Source organism: Biomphalaria glabrata, chromosome 5 (genome assembly GCF_947242115.1).
Source record: "Biomphalaria glabrata chromosome 5, xgBioGlab47.1, whole genome shotgun sequence".
NCBI lineage: Eukaryota > Metazoa > Mollusca > Gastropoda > Planorbidae > Biomphalaria > Biomphalaria glabrata.
This window is the reverse complement of record NC_074715.1, coordinates 34,789,902-34,810,064: the sequence shown is the minus strand read 5'-3', so window position 1 is coordinate 34,810,064 and position 20,163 is coordinate 34,789,902. Positions and strand designations below refer to the sequence as shown.

The 20,163-nt window shown below is 36.2% G+C and overlaps 1 protein-coding gene across 7 annotated transcripts in view; it reads left to right on the top strand.

Annotated features, from left to right (window-relative positions):
- LOC106060891 (laminin subunit alpha-1-like) overlaps window positions 1-20,163 on the top strand; it is a 102,043-nt gene that overhangs the window by 22,573 nt on the left and 59,307 nt on the right. For all 7 annotated transcript variants that reach the window (XM_056028534.1, XM_056028533.1, XM_056028538.1 and 4 more), the window contains exons 3-6: window positions 11,517-11,809; window positions 14,388-14,630; window positions 16,400-16,459; window positions 19,441-19,560. In XM_056028534.1, coding sequence (XP_055884509.1) covers window positions 11,517-11,809; window positions 14,388-14,630; window positions 16,400-16,459; window positions 19,441-19,560 — 716 coding nt within the window. The remainder of the gene's footprint in view (window positions 1-11,516; window positions 11,810-14,387; window positions 14,631-16,399; window positions 16,460-19,440; window positions 19,561-20,163) is intronic.

The window sequence follows — 20,163 nt, the reverse complement described above, 5'->3', positions numbered from 1 at the left end:
AAATTGTGTCCTAAAATCAGCCATCAACCATTCATCAAACTCATTGTTATCACTTTGACAATTCTTCATATAAGCTTGCAAACTCTTCGTGGAAACTGGGTGGAATTGTCACCAGAAATTTCATAGTCCATTTATATCTTTGGGGAAAACAAACAACTAGCTAATTGGCCAAACGGAGCAAACTCTAGTCTGAGCGTTATAATTTTTCAAAATATCATCCTCTTAAAATTACAATTGGCTACCAGCTGGTATTCCCGCACCCGACTCAACTGTTTCTTTGTATTCAGTCAAGAGTTGATATCATAAACAGACGTCATGAACATTTGGCGCACTTTCTGATGTGGGAATTCGCTGGGACTGTAATAGAAGACTCGATTGGGCAAGCTCACAGGAAAAACTCCTGGCATGATGGGAAGCCGACGTGTTTGCCACTGAGCTATTCAAGTATTTAAACAAAAATAAAAAGGTTTTATAGTTAGTTTAAAATTTTAGCAAAACTTCTCTACAAAAGACTTTTATGCTTAGTTTAGTACATGGTATATATAAAACAAAATTAATTACGACTAAATGATTAATTAATTTGTTATTATTTTGATTGATTCACATGATTTCTTCGACTATGAATACTTGTGCAACATTTGAACTTGATCCGAGAATGAGAAGTGGGAAAAAAAAAACTTATGCAAGAGCTTTTTACCCTACCGACAGACGGAGTGACCTGATATAATCTTGGTAATAATTATTACTGTGTATTTCATGCACACGAATATCTGTACCATATACACAACTTGATTCTAATCTACTAAGAACCTACCATCAATGTATGCACGACGACTACCATTCATAGAGTACACAACAATGGTGTGACAGAAACTCGGTGTTAAATTGCTTGCATCAGATGTCACTAGATGTCTAAACATTAAATGTCATTCAGGCTACGGGATCCGTTTGTTTTATGTTCAGATTGAACTTTAACCTCTGCGTTCAAAACTGTGATGGCTCAAATTTCGTCATGAGTGTCTCTTGAAGAGGTGAGAATTAGTAAGTTACATCCCTATTATTTGATTGCTTCTTAAGTTCGTGAAATATTCAGAAATTTGATTATAAATTGAAAAGGACAGATCTCATGCTGGCCAAGACGCCTCGAAGTAAGCAATGGATGTGACTAGTCCACTGTAGATTGTTTTAAAAGCCTACGAAATGAGTAAAGTGATTAAAAAAAAATGAAAATATTTTTACCGTCTTAAACAACAAATTTTGGGTCATTTTAAGTAGCCTACTTGAGATGTACATAAATCGTTATATGGACACATATATGAATTCATCTTTTTTTTTAAAGAATAATTAGATTTGAAAGTTTTGAAAATAGTACTAAAAATTGTTTTAGAAGTATGGATTTCATTTATGATTATATGCTATAGCATATACAACAAACACACATTCATGATCATTATTTCAGTTGAACGTTTTACAAAGCTTACATCAACACATTCTGTCTGTCTGTCTGGACAAAAATGTGTACTCGCTATTTCTCCGACACCCAATATGGATCAAGATGAAATTTCGCACAACTATTTCTTTTACTTGACAACACAAGACTCACTAAAAAAACCCAATTAGTTGATTAACTAGTGGTAATAAATAACTTTGTTTGGTATCTCAAACAAGGGAAAGAAATATAACCTGACTGAAGGGGTGGGACAAGCTACACAAACATGAAATAGAAACAATAGATAACTATACAATATTCCATTTAATTACATGACTGATCCAAACTAATTGATACACATTAATTATAAGCTTTGTTTTTTTTTTTAAATATATTTTTTTGTATTTCGCTTGTTTGCTATATTATAAATTAGTCATGTGAAGTATTTTTTTAATGATACAAACAGAATAGGTTTAGCCATTTAACGGTTATTGGTACTGCTTACTGCTTACATATGCTACGCTCTTTGTGTACTTTACAAGAAGAAACGATGAGCTATTTATTTCATTGGAATGTAATTTAGAAACATTTATTAACATGTACAAATCCACTAATGGTAATCACCAGCATATCTGAGGATTCTTGTCTTTTATTTTCTTGTTTTAAATGAACAGTGCCATGCCTTGTTCTAGTTTTAAGCTAACGCGTTGATTAAAATCAAAAATATATTTTAAGAGTGAAACGCGATACAATTTTCCGCTTTCTAAAGCGATTACTTCCCTTTCTCTATCAGTTACTCAAGCTACTCCGTTACAAAAGGCGGTAATTTTCGTCTCTAAATATCGTCTTTGCAGACGATAAGCTTAAAAGCATTTCGTTTAATTGTCTAAAAAGTTTTTATATTTCTATAGCATCAAAGCTTTTTATCTATAAATTCGCACTCTCCTTTTCTCTCTTTCTATTATAAAGTCTTCGTTTAAAGATAAACCTTGAAATATTAAAGGGAACGACATTCTAATGTGCCTTAAACCAACATAAAAATGTTTTCTAAAAGGATGCATCTAATTACCTGCAAACTTAAAGTCAACTCATGAATGTTCTGTAAGAAGCCGCAATAAATGGATTTCAAGTTGTATGTTCTTTAAAACGTAAATGAAATAATACAAATGTTAGCATTCTAGTTTTGTGTAAGTATTGCATTGATTGCTTTCAAAATCTTAAGATGAATTATTAACCGAACTCATTATACAGGAGAAACAATCTAGAATCTAGAACATTTTAAAATCAAAAGTCTCAGGTTTGCACTAGTGCGAAAATGTTTTTTAATTCGTTAGTCTTTAGAGGGCTTTTCAAATAGGGACTGTCATGAGAGTACAGGCTACTCTTAGGACTTGAAACTAGTGTTACTGGCTAAAAGGAAAGACTTTCATTCTGACATGGTTCCAAACAGATGCAAATACATCACATATGTTTTTGAGAACTTCAATCCTTGGGTACTCAGTAATAGGATGCGAGGCCGAGGGTCGTGCAAATAAGGGAGACCACAACATTTTCTTTCTATGAACTATCTCTGGTAGGTCCGTCAAAGGGAAAACGGACGCTTTGAGGAACATTATGATACATAGTGACAGACTGATGAGGCTTTCTTTCATCCCCACCAAAAGTTATGAACTCGTTTTCATATGGCGCCTCACAGGGACTCCTTCTTGTTTTTCTATTGGCCTCCATTTCCTCTCTAACGACCTTTGCACCCGGATGTCTCGTTGAGTGGCTGCCGCTATGTGGTGCAAAACTTTACTTTTGATTAATTCCCTTTGAAAATAAAAAAATAAACAGAAAAATCTTTACCAGTACCAAATACTACATTATAATCTAATTTAGTCTTAAGGTTGATGAATTATCAATAACCGCTATTACAAATCCATTTTAAGCAAAATGTTTAATAATTGAAACCCATATATTATAAAAACCCCACAACCAACATGGCTATTCTATTTCATATTGAAATATGCAGTTACATAATCTATTTACACCTGTTGAGTGGCGCTAAAAATAAGTCGCGCATGTAAAAATAAAATTCAAAGAGATAGATTTACAGAAAAATAATTATAGAACTGCCATTATGTTAGTCTTACTTTTAAAAGTAGCCTATTATGTAATTATTATTTAAAAAAAAATCCTTTTTGAAAAAGGTGTTTTTATCCAATGATGTATCCCACAATACACGAGCGCATCCATTCTCAGCAACAAATGCAACAAAGGCCTTTATAATTTAAAAATGTTTGTCTGTTTGAATATGCTATGGTTCCATTTCTAATGTATCGCCTAGTTTTAGGTCTTGGGAAAACCTCACAAAAAAAGAATCAGAACATAAGAAAGCGGAAGTTCATTGCGAACTCTCTTTAAAAGTGAAAAAAAAAAAGAGAATAATTTCATTCATGAAAAACGAAATTGCTCATTTAGTTTCTCTGAAAGTATGTTTCCTCCCAACAGGTGAACTCACTACAGGTACACCGTCACTCTATGGAAAGGTACCCCCTCACCTGTTTACTTACATTCCTCAACATCTGGGAACAACAACGTCATCATCTCGTCTGTTTCTGCCCATCTCTTGAAAAAAAAAATGCAATCAGTTTTAAAATAGGAAACTTAAAGTCAAAATGGCGATGTCATTCATGGCCGAGTTTCTAAGAATCTGCACGTGCTTTAGATGGAATGTCACAAATTAATTAAAGGTTTGGTTGAGACAGCTGGATCGAATAGGCTGGTATGGAGGCTCATTGATTGTGGCAACGCATCTGATGACGTTTAGTTGTTTCTAGACTTACCAAACAATTAGTGTAAACCAATGTTTCCCAAACTTTTTCTTTAACGGAACACTTTGCGCATTCAAATTATTTAGCTTATTTTTTTTAGAGAGAATAATTCACGTGATGGCCTATCAATTTACTATTCCAGTAGTTCGCGGAATACAGTTTGGAAAACACTGGTGTAAACTATTCAATAAATTTCTTGCAGTTACTCACACAATCGACAGTGTTACTTTGTAATGACTAGTTTGTTGTTTAAATGCCCTTCCTTACTTCTTTGACCTCGCTAATCGCAAGAGCTCTTGAAATAAAGTAAACTTACACGAGTGTATATTATATGAACGTATGTAAATATCTTATCTTATAAATTAAAGACGTTCTTTCAAAGGAATATAGTTACGTCCTACAGAGGATACTCATATACATATGCTCATCTAGTCTTGCAAGATAATTATACACTTCAACTTTGCTAAGTCATTAGTTTTCCAGGCCGATAGAGCAATGCGTTGACTATAATGGCGCCAGGGAAGAAGGAGCAGTTATATGAATTTGACTTAGCACATGGGTAAAGAAATATGCCTTAATAATTGAGTCTTTTTAAGCATTTTATTAGGCTGTTTTTGTGTTTGAAAGTTTTAGCTTGCTGTTTTATGTATTATTGCAACTTTACTTTTTAGTCTTCTGTTCTGAAGCGTCTGTAAATTTATTTTTACTAATAAGAGAGTGTACATCCGGAACATATATTTAGTTCAATGCAGTCTATCTCTAAACCTTAGCTTCGTCTACAATGTTCGGCTACCCAGAGTTCTGCTGATCCTTATGATTTCGCTGTTGTAATGTAAAATCATGTGTGGTTCGTCCATCGAATTCGAAGACGACCACTTTTTATCATGCAACTGGCTGAGGGCTTTACACTAAGCCTGAAATACCAAACACACTATTACAGATGGGGTCAGTGAGTTATTTGCAGTGGTTAGACACTTTTTTCTGTCAAGGTTGTTTTGTAAAGCGATTTTCTCACCAGTGTCATGGTGTCATGACGTTCTTTCGCTTGCTGTAGTCTCTCAAGAAGCAGAGATTACTTTGAAAGCTCTCAAGAACGTCTTGACGGTTTCCTTGTATTGCTTCCTTGAGCTCGCTGTCTTTTTGTTAGATGGCCTTGAAGAAGCTTTTTTGAAATGCGGGACTCATTCTGCAGACGAGGCCTGCCTTCCACAATTGAAACTGCAACAGGGGTTGTGTATCTGTTTCCCAGCTGCCCAGTGTAGAACGGGAACATGTACTGAACGTCCTAGCACTCCTTAAATAAAGTTTTGATCTCAGCTTGGAATAAACAAGTTGAAAATATCAAGCAGTTAAAATTAGGAAAGTTGTTCATACAAAACCAGGCACAGAGGTTTTAATTAGAAGTAGGGATAAAATGAATTTATTTAAAACAAAAACAATGAGTATCGTTAACGTGGCCACCACACTTCGCTTTCCTTTTTTTTTAGACATGCAGATAAACAAGAGCCCATAAAATGATGGAATTACATGAATTTGACTTTTAAGGTCTTCTGAATACATGTAGAAAGACGCAAAACATCATTAAAAGGCAAATTCCTACAAACATGTTCAATGGCTGACACATGGGTTGACGTCCTTTTGTCTAAAGCGTATAGAGTGCGCTTGAATTCAGTGGACAAAATAAACTAAATGCTGCAATAGACTTACTTGGATGTCTACTATTAACTTTTGTTTTTCATTGCATCATCAACCTCTTGAACTACTATTTAAAACAGGGTGGGGGGAGGTTTTGGGGTGGTAAAATACTTGTGTCTACCAACGTGGTAAAAATTAAAAGCACTATGAAGTCTTGGCTTGCCAGATGTGTTTCATCAGTTTAGTCAGAGTAGGCCTACTGCTAGGAAAATGCTATTATAAGTGTAGTATATATTTTAAAGCTTATAGCTCTATTTATAGTGTACACCCTATTTTCAAAACCTTACTTTTGGGCCTAAAGTGTCATTTTATTTCACTTTTTTTTTGGTTAAATTGTTGATTTTCTTCTACATGGAGGTATTTACATCACTGGCGGATCCAGGGGGGGGGGCGGTAGGGGCGATCGCCCCCCCCCCACTCGGCCGACTCCCCCCCGCCGGAGGGGGGGGGGCGGGCGATTTTTATTACAGAATTCACACAATTTTTATACGAATTTTTTACTTAGGTTAAAAATAAATACTAATTATTTATATTTCAACCTATTTTTAGATTATTTCGCCCTCCCTCTAGTATGTTGGCCGATTGGTGGGGTCGGGAGGGGGCGATGGTATCAATCCCGCCCCCCCATACACTTTCGAGTGTGGGGGGCGGTCCAATTTTTTTGTAGAAATCATAGCTTGCTAATAGAATCAATGTAATATCTATATTGTGTAGACTTGTTATTGATTTTTTAACCGATCTTTATATTATGTCGTGTTTGCCGATTGGTAGGGGGGGGGCGAATACCTCTACTGCCCTTCCCACCTAAACCCTTTGAGTGGGGGGGGGGGAGAAATCATAGTTTGAGAACAAAATTAGTTGAATTAATATATACCTTTTATATTATGTCGCTACCTTTTTGGTATTTTTGCCGATTCGGTGGGGTAAGGAGGGGGCGATTGCATGTACTGCCCTCCCCACTATAGCCCCCTGAGTGTTGGGGGGGGGGCGGTCCTATTTTTGTGGAGAATCATAGTTTGTGAACAAAATTAGTTGAATTAATATATACATTTTATATTATGTCGCTCCCTTTCTGGTATTTTGGCCGATTCGGTGGGGTGAGGGGGGGGGGGCAATTGCATGTACTGCCCTCCCCACTCTAGCCCTCTGAATGCTGGGGGGGGCGGTCCTATTTTTGTGGAGAATCATAGTTTGTGAACAAAATTAGTTGAATATCTATATAATATAAACTACGTATTGATATGTGACCCATTGTATATTATGTCATACCACAATCTAATCTCAAATTGTATCATTAGTAAATTTAAATGAAAAAGGGTTGTACAAGGAGGGTGGGGCGATACATGCAATCGCATTTCCCCCATCATAATTTATATACACTATAAATTAAATTCTTATATTGAGTCGCCCAACCCCTATTCTTTAATGCCAAATGCAATCTTTAGCAGAAATTATTAAAGGAGCGAGGATTAATCGTTTTCACTCTACCGCTCCTCTCATTTCCAGACAGAGTTTATTTAATTTTACATGAATTTATCATAATTATTTTAAGTAAGACTTTGCATTGGAAAAGTTAGAATTCAAACGAAATTTTTCACTATTAGAGCCATGATTGAGATGAGTTATAAACTCAAATAATGTTTTCATAGTCGCCTTTTACCAACCTTTACTCAATCTGATAATTTTCTAGTTAAATAAATTTGGGACTATAATTCACAATTTACACTGTAATCTTATTGAATACTATTTATTGAATAATTTTTTTTTTCGGCGGCGATCCCCAAAGCCAAAATCTAAATATGTGGGGTATCTTATCTTTTCAAGGAACAAATCGGTTTTATTTGCAATGTATTAAGGGCCTATAAATTCATATTAAAATAATTTTCAAGTACAACATTATTCAAAAGGTCCTTTTTTAATAGTATGAATAATGAGCTTCGAACTCCATTGATGAATAATGAGCTGTAGATGTCAGAAGAATACGTTTCTGCAGTGAAAAAAGAAGAAAACGCTTTTGGCGTCGGGGCTTCGCCCCGAAATCCATTGATGAATAATGAGCTGTAGAAGTCAGGAGAAGGCCCTTCTGCAATGAAGAATGCAAGAAAACGCTTTTGGCGTCGGGGCTTCGCCCCGAACTCCATTGATGAATAAAGAGCTGTACTTGTCAGGAGAATGCGTTTCTGCAGTGAAGAATGCAAGAAAAAGCTTTTGGCGTCGGGGCTTCGCCCCGAAATCCATTGATGAATAAAGAGCTGTACTTGTCAGGAGAATGCGTTTCTGCAGTGAAAAAAGCAAGAAAACGCTTTTGGCGTCGGGGCTTCGCCCCGAAATCCATTGATGAATAAAGAGCTGTACTTGTCAGGAGAATGCGTTTCTGCAGTGAAGAATGCAAGAAAACGCTTTTGGCGTCGGGGCTTCGCCCCGAAATCCATTGCTAAATAAGAGCTGTATTTGTCAGGAGAATACGTTTCTGCAGTGAAAAAAGCAAGAACCCCACAAGAGAACCTTATAGCGCTGCCCCAGTTGTTTTGTTTTTCGCTGAAGGTTGAGAAATGCTGCTTTTTTATAATTCTAATATATATATATATAAACATATATATATATATATGTATGTATGTATGTATGTGTGTGTGTATGTGTGTGTGTGTACGCACGTTTATGCATAGGGTTAGGGTTTACTGGGCGATAGGGTTAGGGTTTGGAAAAAAATCGCCCCCCCCCCCACTTCAAAGTTCTGGATCCGCTAGTGATTTACATTTTCTTTCAATGTTTACACACGTGTCGTGTACAGAATGCAGTAAATCTGTGCACAAACACTAAACATACGAAAAGTATTTCAATTAGCTGCTCGTAAATGTGTAATCAGAGAATAAACGAATGCATTCAGAATCAACTGTTGTACAGTAACTCAATTCAATTAAGATCTAGATTTTTTTTTTTAAAGTGACCTTAGTACCTTTTTTTTTTAAACTTCTGAACTTTATGCCTAAATTTACAAGTCAATTAGATGATATTGAGATATTAAACAAATGGGAGCGGGTGGGAGTTGTGAATAATGTTCCTTGCTTTCAAGATCAAAGTTAAATGAGCCATTTCCTTATAATGACCAGAGATGAAAGGAGATCCAATAGAACGCTCGGTGTGTACTGTTCATTCACTTGACACTATATCACCAAGCCTTTTCTTTCCTCTGGCGAGAGATGGAGGAGCATGGGGTGACAACTCTTTCACATTTTTCTTCTTTTCCATCTCAGGATCGCTGTTCTTTTCTCTGCCAAACCCGTCCCCCCCCCCCCTTCCAATAGCCACTTAAACGATTGTTCAAAGTGAACGACATTGAAACGAAGTTCAAAAGTATTTCACACTCGAGGACCTCGACTAGACGCGACCTCGTCTTAGTTCATGGATGTGTGTTTTCATGTGAGTATGTGACTCTGACTCTGTGTGTGTGTGTTTTGAATGTGAGTATGTGACTCTGACTGTGTGTGTGTGTTTTGATTGTGAGTATGTGACTCTGACTGTGTGTGTGTGTGTGTTTGATCGTGTTGGACATAAAAGGTTCGTTTCATAATTTCATCGCTGGAAATCCCCCGGCCCCTCCCTACGTGTTAATTACAATTAAAGGGTACGGCCGTCCAGGGCGACTATGGAAAATGATGTGCTTCAATAGTTCAATGGAGGGTTGTTTGATGCTTCAGTTGACTATGGAGACATGAATGTAAACAACTGCTTCCGATTGTGCTGAAATTACGGTAGCTTCCACTTCTTTGTAAGCCAATGTTTACAGCGAAGATAAGCACAATATGAAACAACGAGAATGTTCTCTTCAGAGAGAAAGACTGAGAGAGGCAGACAGAGAGAGAGAGGCAAAGACAGACAGGCAGACAGCGAAAAAAAAAGGGGGGAGGAGAGGAGATAATTCAAATATTTTACTTCATAAATAACCTGGCCTCAAATTAGGCGTGGGTCAGGCTAACTTCTCACCGTCAGTATCAGTTAATAAGTTTAGTTTAAAAGTTTGTCATTTGACTTACTTAACAGCCAACCATGTTGACTTTCTTCACCAACCTCACGCTACTACTAAAATTCTATTTCTACACATTTTAGGGCTGCCTGTTTGATGACTTTTGTCATTTTATTTTCTTCTCACTATAAGTATACGAGAAAACAAACAAAAAATAGGCGTCCGACCCAGCGCAGCTGTCGAATGGTAATTAGTGCTTCTATACTGTCCACACCGGCCTCCAGCAGAACATAGTTATTTGTAATTTAGTATTACCAGCGTATGCCCATCATGAAGCAAAGGCACCTTTGATGGAAGCGTTTGAGGAGCCTTAAATGCCTTCGATAGAGCACCCAGGTCTCAAAGCCATACAAAAGTGCAGCCTAGTGGTCAACAACATTAAGGAGATGGCCAAACACATGGATTTGTAAATCTGGATTAGTTCCCATTTTGGGACTTCTGAAGCATGACCTCCATTTTTTTTAGGTTGATAGACAGACCAAAAGAGGCAGAAGCCTCACAGCACATTCATGGACGGCAAGTTCTTGGTCGGTGTGTGCAAGAAGGGCATAGAGGAAAGTAGCTAGCAGACGATGGCCTCTATAAAAGACTGTTGGAGAGCTCTCACAAAGGTTGCGGGACAAACATTTCAGACTCAAAGAAAAGACATTCTTGAAGACAGGCACAGAAGACGGAAAGAAAATTAAATAGACCGCCAGAGGACAACGGCTTTGACTGCATGAATTGCGGGAAAATATGCAGGCCGCAACTGGGTTTTGCTTAGTCATGTGAAACACTGCACTCATCCTTAATCTTCAAAATTGCCAATAAACCTATATTGTTCTAATGTTCAAATAAGAGATATAGATTGTAAATTATAGCAAAAAGCGTCTTAGGTGAAATTTTATATAAAAGGATGCAATGTTCGTAGTAAACAGTATGTGCTATGACTTAAATCTCTATCCTTACAATTTCAAAACTAAATCTTATTGACCCACACGTAATTGTATGTTGTATAAAATAAAGACTGAAATGTTATTGTTCTTTTGAATGTGATAAACTAAATTTCATAGAATGAAATGTTGGCAACTACTTCTCAAAAGGCTACACCCCTGGATTACGCTAACGCAGAGAGTGTATAATTGGTGTATTTGTAGCTCACTACAATGTATCAAACTGTAACAAATGTAAAGTAAATAAAAAAGTATATACAAATTAAATGTATCTAACACTATAATAACGAAGCTATAAATCAAATGATGAACGTATTTAAATATGACATAAATGTAACACACTATGAATTTAGACACCCACTACCCCATCGTCACGCCGCTGCAATCTGGCGCCTTCTGTCACACGTCTGCTTTATAAAATTTAACATGCATAAGTAGGTCTACTATTGCTTTATAAATAGTTACTTATGTAAAAAAAAAAGCCTAGAATTGGAAAGATCATTCAGTCAATGTGCCAGCTAGCAAAATATAATCAACTTCTAATTAGGAATAATTTTCTAACCTTATTTTTTTCTCATAAAAAAAAGTATAGACTGAGGTCTTGTAATATTTTTTTTCAGATATGAATGGGTTGTTTCCGGTTGTATTTAACCTAGCATCAAAAGCAGACATTTCAGTCAATGCAACGTGCGGCGAGACGAAACCGGAAGTCTTCTGCAAACTGGTAGAGCACGTGAAGGTCTTCCCGGCGGAAAATCGACACTGTGACATTTGTGATGGGTCAAGCAACAACCTGCTCCAGAGGCACCCCATCAGAAACGCCATTGATGGAAGTAACAGGTGGTGGCAGAGCCCCTCACTAACCAATGGCGCCCAGTATAATTATGTGACAATAACAATCGATCTGAAACAGGTGAACACTTTTTATTTGAACTAGAGATTAACCAATAACCAATAGTGATTAACCAATAGAGATTAACCAATAGAGATTAACCAATAACCAATAGAGATTAACCAATAACCAATAGTGATTAACCAACAGAGATTAACCAATAACCAATAGAGATTAACCAATAATTAAACAGATTACTTGGTCACAAAAATAGGAACTCTTTATCCTTGGTTGACTATCTCTATAAGAACGAAAAATGATTCCTTAACCCCCACTGCTTTGTGGTTAAACACAAATATGGGAAATGCTTCGGGTGTCAGCAATGAGGAAAAATCAGCATGTTGTCCACAGTGCGATATTCTGGCAAAACCTGTGAACTGCTGATCCCAAACTGTATTAGTTATTTGCCTTTCTTTGGCACCACCACCACCAACAACAACAAATAAAGTAAATATTAAAAAATTCATTGTGGTCTAATAGCTTATTTTATAATATCCTCGTTTGATTTTCTTTTTTAGCGGCCCCATAAATAGGAAAAGACGCTATTAGTTTTGTGTGACCTGTCTTTCCGTCCATCCATCCGTCCCGTTTAGATCTCAGAAACTAGAAGAAAAAATGAAAATCGGAAATCATGATATTTTAGATCATTCAAGGTTCTGATGCAACGGCTACTTTTTTCTTTTCCGAAAGTAAACCATCTAATTTTTAAAATTATTTATGCAAGCAGCTTTTTCAAAAATTTACACTTTTCAATGAAAAACTTCAGGGGAGGTAACTTTAAAAAATAAAAGGTCATGGACTTCTTCATTAATAATTCAAGCTTCATTCTTTGATTCGCGAATTGGTACAAATAATTTGTATCTAAGCCAATCTAAGGTCACAATGGTAAAAGTGTCAATGGTTCATTATAAAATATGTTTTCCATTTATTAACTAACTAATTGAATAGAATACTGACTCAAATGTTTTAAAAAGAATTTTGATACGAACTTCGTTTTAGTTACAAATTTCAAAAATAACGAACTACCTTTATAGCGCGCAGTTTTGACATATACTCATTATAATGGCCTAGACTTGTCAGTCTACATAAGACTAAATAGAGCTTAGATCTAGATATATTTATAATAAATATAATAATATATTAATAATTTGAACAAAATTGTAATTAGGCCTATTAAGGCAATAACTTATCTTTTGACAGCTTAGGGGTGCAGATTTATTTATTATGTAAACAATAGTATCTCATTAAGAAATGAATCGGATACGAACAGCATAGTACATCATTAATAATGGCATTACACGGTAACAAAAAGGCCTACCTATTCTAGATCATGAATATGTAACTCAATAGAGAAAACCGTTAGCATCGTTAGTTCACATTATAACATCACAAAGGCCAAAGACATTTTTTCTAGCTTATATTGCATTCTAAAAACAAAACGCCCCACTAATTCAAAGGAGGTAACACAGATTCAGGGCGCCAGTAAGAGATTAAAAGAATATATTAATTCAAGCTGGGCTGAGTTAGGCATTTCATTAACTAGTTGAACTATTCGCTCTCCCACTTTTCTCGTGTTATTCATACTAGAACTCTCCATTAAGCTGCCTTATCTTCAAAGTGCACCTGTGTCTCGCCAACGAATACCGTCATCTCAAGACATAGATCTACTTGTCTTTTGTATTATCCACTTGACTAATTACCGTCACATGACTAGGCCAACTTGACGTCAGCCACTGTCACAATAAATAGTTCACTAAATGTCAACAGAGATCAAGGAGAAGAAATGCCTCTCATGTTTGTTTCGTTTCATTTCTTTTGTTGTATTTTTTGTTTTTGTTTTGCTCGTACTACCTATTGACAACAAATGAGCAGACGACATAGTTTGATAAAAAGCAAAGGAAGAACTGCACTAGCACAACCGATACAACAATTTATTTCTTCTTGTCTAGAAATAAATTAAAGTACTTTTGTTATTTAAATGTGAACTTCTGAAGACGCACCTAAATATCCTTTTTTTTTCACATCGGAAAGATGAATGGGAAGTGCACTTTGGTTGTTGATTGTTAGGGTTTGAAGTTGAAGTGGAAGTTAGGACTAGATAGGAATACCAAGGATTCCCTTGGGGGTCACTTCGACTGGGGAAAATGAGCGAGGCTTTAAGGAGCAGTGGCCCCGAAACAAATGTGGTTGATTATCAAGTTGCTAGGGGTTCTTCGGACAGGGAGGTCAGCGAAGAGACATGCTATTATATTTTGACACCGAAAGAAATCTTTTCACTGGTCAAGAGTTACATTGACCTTCTGTTTCAACTCTTTTTTTGGATACTCTTCAAAGGAGGCTCAAAATGAAGGCCACATAACTGTAAATAGAAACCCATTAGCCAATACTTTAACCCAAATATTTTATTACTATTACGTAAGCACGTCCTACCATTCAATGCCCAATACAGGTCTATTTTTTTTTTTTTTTGTAAGAACCTGTAAAATGGGATGAATATTGTACACATTACATTGGTTTGAAAAATATGAACTCTCATAAATAGCACTAGAATCTCTCTAATATACGATCTATTAGGATATAATCTTTTTTTTTCTTTCAGATCTATCAAGTGGCGTACATTATAATCAAAGCAGCCAATGCTCCCAGGCCAGGCAACTGGATTCTAGAAAAGTCGCTGGACGGTGTCAATTACGAACCGTGGCAGTACTTTGCTATGACTGACAGAGAGTGCCGGGACACTTATCGTAAGAGGGCCACTGTCGGGGTGCCGACCAACCTCGGGGATAAAGAGGTCATATGTACTTCAAGATATTCTTCCCTCACACCACTGGAAAATGGCGAGGTATGACTTTATAAGTGTTACTATGGTAACTGCAGCTTAATAATAATAATAATAGTAATAATAATAATAATCTTTATTGTCCGTAAAGAAATTTGTCTTACAATTTGTGCATTACACCAAACAAAACATTATAACTATTAAAAAAAAATGTACATTCACACCAGACTCACTCATAATTTAAAGTGAAATGTTTAAATCAGATTATTTCTATTTAATGATTAGATTGCCAGGGAAACAACAGAGTTTTGTGTCTGTTTGTCTTTGCTATCGGTGTCTTGTAACTCTTTTGTGATAGTAAAATCACAAATTCCTGACCCAAAGGGTGATTGGTACCCATTGGCGTCTTATCTTTATAGCAAGAATACGTTCTACAGAATTAGGTAACTACCATATGTTTAATTAAGTATAACTAGGTGGGTCTACACTATATTTGGTCGTAAAGAGTAGCCTACAGACATTGCAGTAAATCATTTATAAAACCGACATTTTTGTCTCTCGTTGCTATGGTAATGGTAATGGGCCCTTTCGAAGCCCTAGCTGAGATATGGGCCCTTTCGAAGTCCTAGCTGAGATATGGGCCCTTTCGAAGTCCTAGCTGAGATATGGGCCCTTTCGAAGCCCTAGCTGAGATATGGGCCCTTTCGAAGTCCTAGCTGAGATATGGGCCCTTTCGAAGTCCTAGCTGAGATATGGGCCCTTTCGAAGTCCAGATATTACATGTCAGTGCCAAAGGTAAGAATGCAATGTTCGGAGACCTAGACTGATCTACCACTAAGAAGTCATGAGATATTGCGACACCAGAACTCTGTCCATTTCAAACCTTTATTGTTCCTCACGTTCACTCCTACATATGTTAGCCTTCAGGTAAATCCGTTTTACTGTCGAAAGGGTTGAGCTGAAGCTCTTGAAACTCTAGGCTTGTAAGCCTGATTGAACAAAGCGCTCTGTCTGGAAGGAGTTTAAACTTATGTCCATATTTAACACAGCTACTTCCAATGGGTCGGACACTCCAGCAGCATAATCGTTTCCTCTAAAGATCGTTTCCACCCAAGTGCAACGTTGAGTCAGTGTATTCGGGATAGGTAAATCTTGCATTGCTTATAGAACCATGGAACAGTTTCTGTTATCCGCCATTACGTTGACAAATTAGTTTCAAAGACATTTTATTTATTTGTGGATTGCGTAGCCATGAAAAATGGGCATTTATCTCAACGATGGTCCAACAGTAAAGTCTATCTAACCACCAAAGTTAGTTTTGCAGTTTGAGTACATAGTTGTTCACTTATCGCGGCTATCCATCATCAGGACTTATAAATGTCTATTATATTTTCTATCAACTCACTCTGTATGGGTGGAATGGTGTACACATTATTTCTCCCACTTCCCAGTTTGCACGATTATTCCTTGTCGATCGACATCACATGAATCAATGAACAAAATTTTTTTAGGTTGTTCAAAAAATTGTTAAAACTAACAACAGACAGACAAACTTTCTACTTTTATTACAAAGCTTATATTAACTCTTTGTCTGTCTGTCTTGTAAAATGTTTGTACACCTGATTTTTCCGACACCCAAACTCGAATCAAGCTGAAAATTTGCACAATAATTTCTTTTACCTGACAAGACAAGAATCAATAAAAGAAATTAACTAATTAGTTAATTAACTATTAGTAATTTATTAATAATTAATTATTATTAATTCCCAAACAATGTTGACTCGTATATTTCTGATGTCTATTTCTATCCAAACTGTATGTGTACTTCACAGATCTTTGTGTCTTTGGTGAACAACCGACCAGGTGTTTTCCAGCCCAGCAAGGATCTGGTGGTAAGCACTTTATACGGCCGGAAATATATTGAGTTGATTGCTTGTGTGAGTCAATGTGTGTGCGTGCTTGTGTACGTGAGTGACTCGTTTAGTTTTTCTAGTTTTATTAATGACTTGCCTAGTTTTCCTCCTCCTTACTCATAAAAACACTAGTAAATATAATTAATTTCAATTAGGTATTACAGGGCCAGCATAGCAGAGTCTAACGTTCGGGGTCTGGAGTTCGTATCTTGGTTAGAGTATGTCTTTATATCTCTATTACCTAAACTGTTTCTCTCAAACTCAAACTCCTTAACTCCAGTTTGAGTTTTGCCTGTTGAATATTTAAGTAATTTTTGGCTTTCTTTCACCTCTAAAATATCACCTTTTTCCGTGTATATGACCCGCGTTTTTTTTTTGTTTTTTTTTTTTTTTTTTTTTTTTTATGTGCGGGGTATACAAAGGTGCGGGGTTTACAAAATTTATTTTACTCATAAACATACCATAACGGAAAATATAGACATAGCGGTAGGTCTTTATAACTCCTAAAGCTCGCTGTGTGGTTGTGAAATGTACATTGGAAAGCTTTATAAACATCTCATTATAAACCTCAAGAAAACATATAGTACAGATGCGGCAGAGAATCTTTAATATACCAGTAATCCATTGTGACAAGTTTACAAGTCACGCTTTGCACATGTGGAATATAGATCTATAGGAATGCGGGTGGTACGATTTTGTTTTACGTATTGTGTAATACGTGCGGGGTATACGCGCGTGCGGGTTTTAAGCGTATGTGGGTTTTATGCGCGAAAGTACGGCATATTATCAGTTTATTTGGCTTATGATTTAAAGCTTAATTCTGTGTATAGTTTTAGATATTAACGCCACTTGTCAATATTGATCGTCAAAATCGGTTTTCTTATGTTTTGTGTGCATATGTTGACAAGAACTTATCAATTTTCTTTTTTTTTCCCCAATGGGGTGGCTTTGTGGGTGGTAGCCTATATTTTATGGCATACTTTTAATTCGACCGGAAACTATGAGTGGGTTGAAAGAAGACCTAAATGTTTTGAAAACAGGCGCCCTGCTATCTTACTTTTAAAAAGATGCACTAACAGGTAGCCTACATTTGCTATACATGAAGATGAAAAACGAATGTTAATAATTGGGGGACCCAAACTTTAGGATTATGTATTCATTATGATAAACCTTTGTTATAATTTTTTAGAATGTAGGCCTATTTTGTGACAATTTTGTCGCCTTGAGAACAAAAAGTTCTAGCTCTATAAATATCTTATCTTATATAATACAGACGTTACGTCCTACGCGTCATGCATTTAGTCATGCATATTAACCAATGACCTAAATTCTTCTAAGTCACTGGTTTTCCTGACTAGCTCAGGCAACCCATTCCATGCTCTAATAGCACTAAGGAAGACGGAGCAGTTGTACTAGCGTATGGGACGAGGAATAGCACCAGATAGAAGTATACCTGATTTTAAAAGAAAATGTCAATGTTTTAATACAATGATTTTTTATTCAATTGTCTAACCTGTTCCTATCGCATTATCCCAGACATTTTATAAGAATAGTATGATCTATTAATAGCATAATGAGACCAAGTGGCATAGTGGCTATATAGATCTACTAAGGGTCCTAGATTCTATCTTTATAAGAACTTATGCATAGAATGCAGAGAAACCAGAAGGTGATCTGTTGTATCCCTTTTGAAATACCAGCACGCTTGGAGCCACGTGTTATCAGGTCAATAAAACAAGATGGCCCTGTGTGACCTTATATAAAGTGGGAGAAGAAGAAAAGGGGAGTTAATGTACGTACTCTTCTAAATAAGACACATTAAAAGAGAAAAGTTATTTATGACCAGTCGAAGAATTCTTTGTTCAAATGTTTGTAGGTGGGGAACAAATTTAAAAACTATGGCTAGGAAGGGATATTGTATTCATTCAGAAGCGTTTTAATGATTTCTGACGCTCTGGTAGGCTAAATTATGACCCCTTTTAGATATAGGCCTATAATGACTTCGTAAAAAACAATGGCCAGCACAACGACCTACCACCTTTACTTTTCCTCAACTAATGTCTTCACTAGGATTTGTGCCCGGTACCTCTGGTTCGGAGGCAAAGCGCTTAGTAACCCATAATTTAAAGACGTCTCAGAATAGGTCTCGCACGTTTGGAATAATCTATGTTATCTATCACTTTGTTTACTAATTGGTGACGTTTCCAAAGCCACTTTTCCATTCTGACGAATTTGTTTTCAGATTTTCAATCAAAACAACTGAGCTTGTGTCACCGGGTAGACGTTCTAGCTATCAGGGTTGCGATTAACACATTGTAATCCTGCGATTAAAGTATTGAGAAGTCGATGCTGTGACAAAGGCGGTGGCCTATCAGTGTATGTGATCGTCGGTTCTTACACTTTTGTAATCCTTAGAAACTTAAAAAGGATTTATATTTACTAGACCTGCAAGTTCCCCCCCCCCCCAAAAGTCATGAAAAAATGAACACGCTTTTCAAACTGAACTACCGATAGTGTACTGAACTGTCAAGTCGATATAATCTGACACCGATGACATCAACAAAAAGTAAACACAATGTATTCCTACATTTGGCGAATTGAATTTTTTCCCAAATTCTAGTGAATAGTTAACTATAAGACAAGATGACTGTGATAGCAATACTCGTTTATTGGGCTAGAATTGTTGACACAATGAATGCATCAATTAGATATTCATTATAAGACATCAGTTAGGCCAGGTTCATAGGGGCACTACACAAGATCTGTCAACCTTTTTTCTCCATTCTTCTCTGTCATTTGTCTTTGATAGAATTTCTTTCTGATGTTCTTTCTGAAAATATTGAAACCTGCCTTTTTACTTGCCTGGGTGAACCACTTCGGGGGCCGATTTTGAGTTTGTGTTTTCACACAAACTGTCTTTATAACCTTGTTTTTTTTTTGTTTTTTTTTTGCTTGTACAGGACTTTGTTTCGGCCCGTTATGTACGCCTTAGATTTCAGAAGATTCGAACTTTGAACGCTGACCTGATGACGTTTGCTAGTATTGATCCAAAAGTAGTTGATGAGACAGTCACGAGGAGGGTGAGTTCATAGTTTGAAAGCACAGTTTTAAACCTGAACACATTTAAAACCTTTTTTTTTAACCAATACCAAAATTGTTTAAGTTTGTACTTTATAATATTTATAGTAAAATCTCACATTTTTAGAAACTAAATTTAATGTTATCTACTATAAAAAATCAATATTATAGCTAACTCAATTAAAAAAACAACTCTTCGGTTGGTCTTTAAGGTTTGGAAAGAAAGTAAATATCAACCGAGATCTAGTAGCCTAGTTTAGTAAATTCAGTTGGTAGGCTAAATAAATTAACACGACTGTGGTTAGCGACAGGTGAGAGGGTGAAAAGCATATGTCAAATGTAAAAGCTTCATTATGAGATCTAGATCTAATTTCCACATCAATACTAATATTGGTGTTTTATATGTAAAGTGAATCACTACCAGATAGATCTACTTTAAAAAAAAATAATGATAATAGGTTATGGTTCTGTTACCAAATCTCATATGATGTGGTAAGTACGTTGTATAAGACGTTTAACTGGTTATTTTGGCCTACTAACCTACAGTTATACACAAAACTGGTATGGTAGCAAAAAAACTAACATAATAGATATAGATCTACATC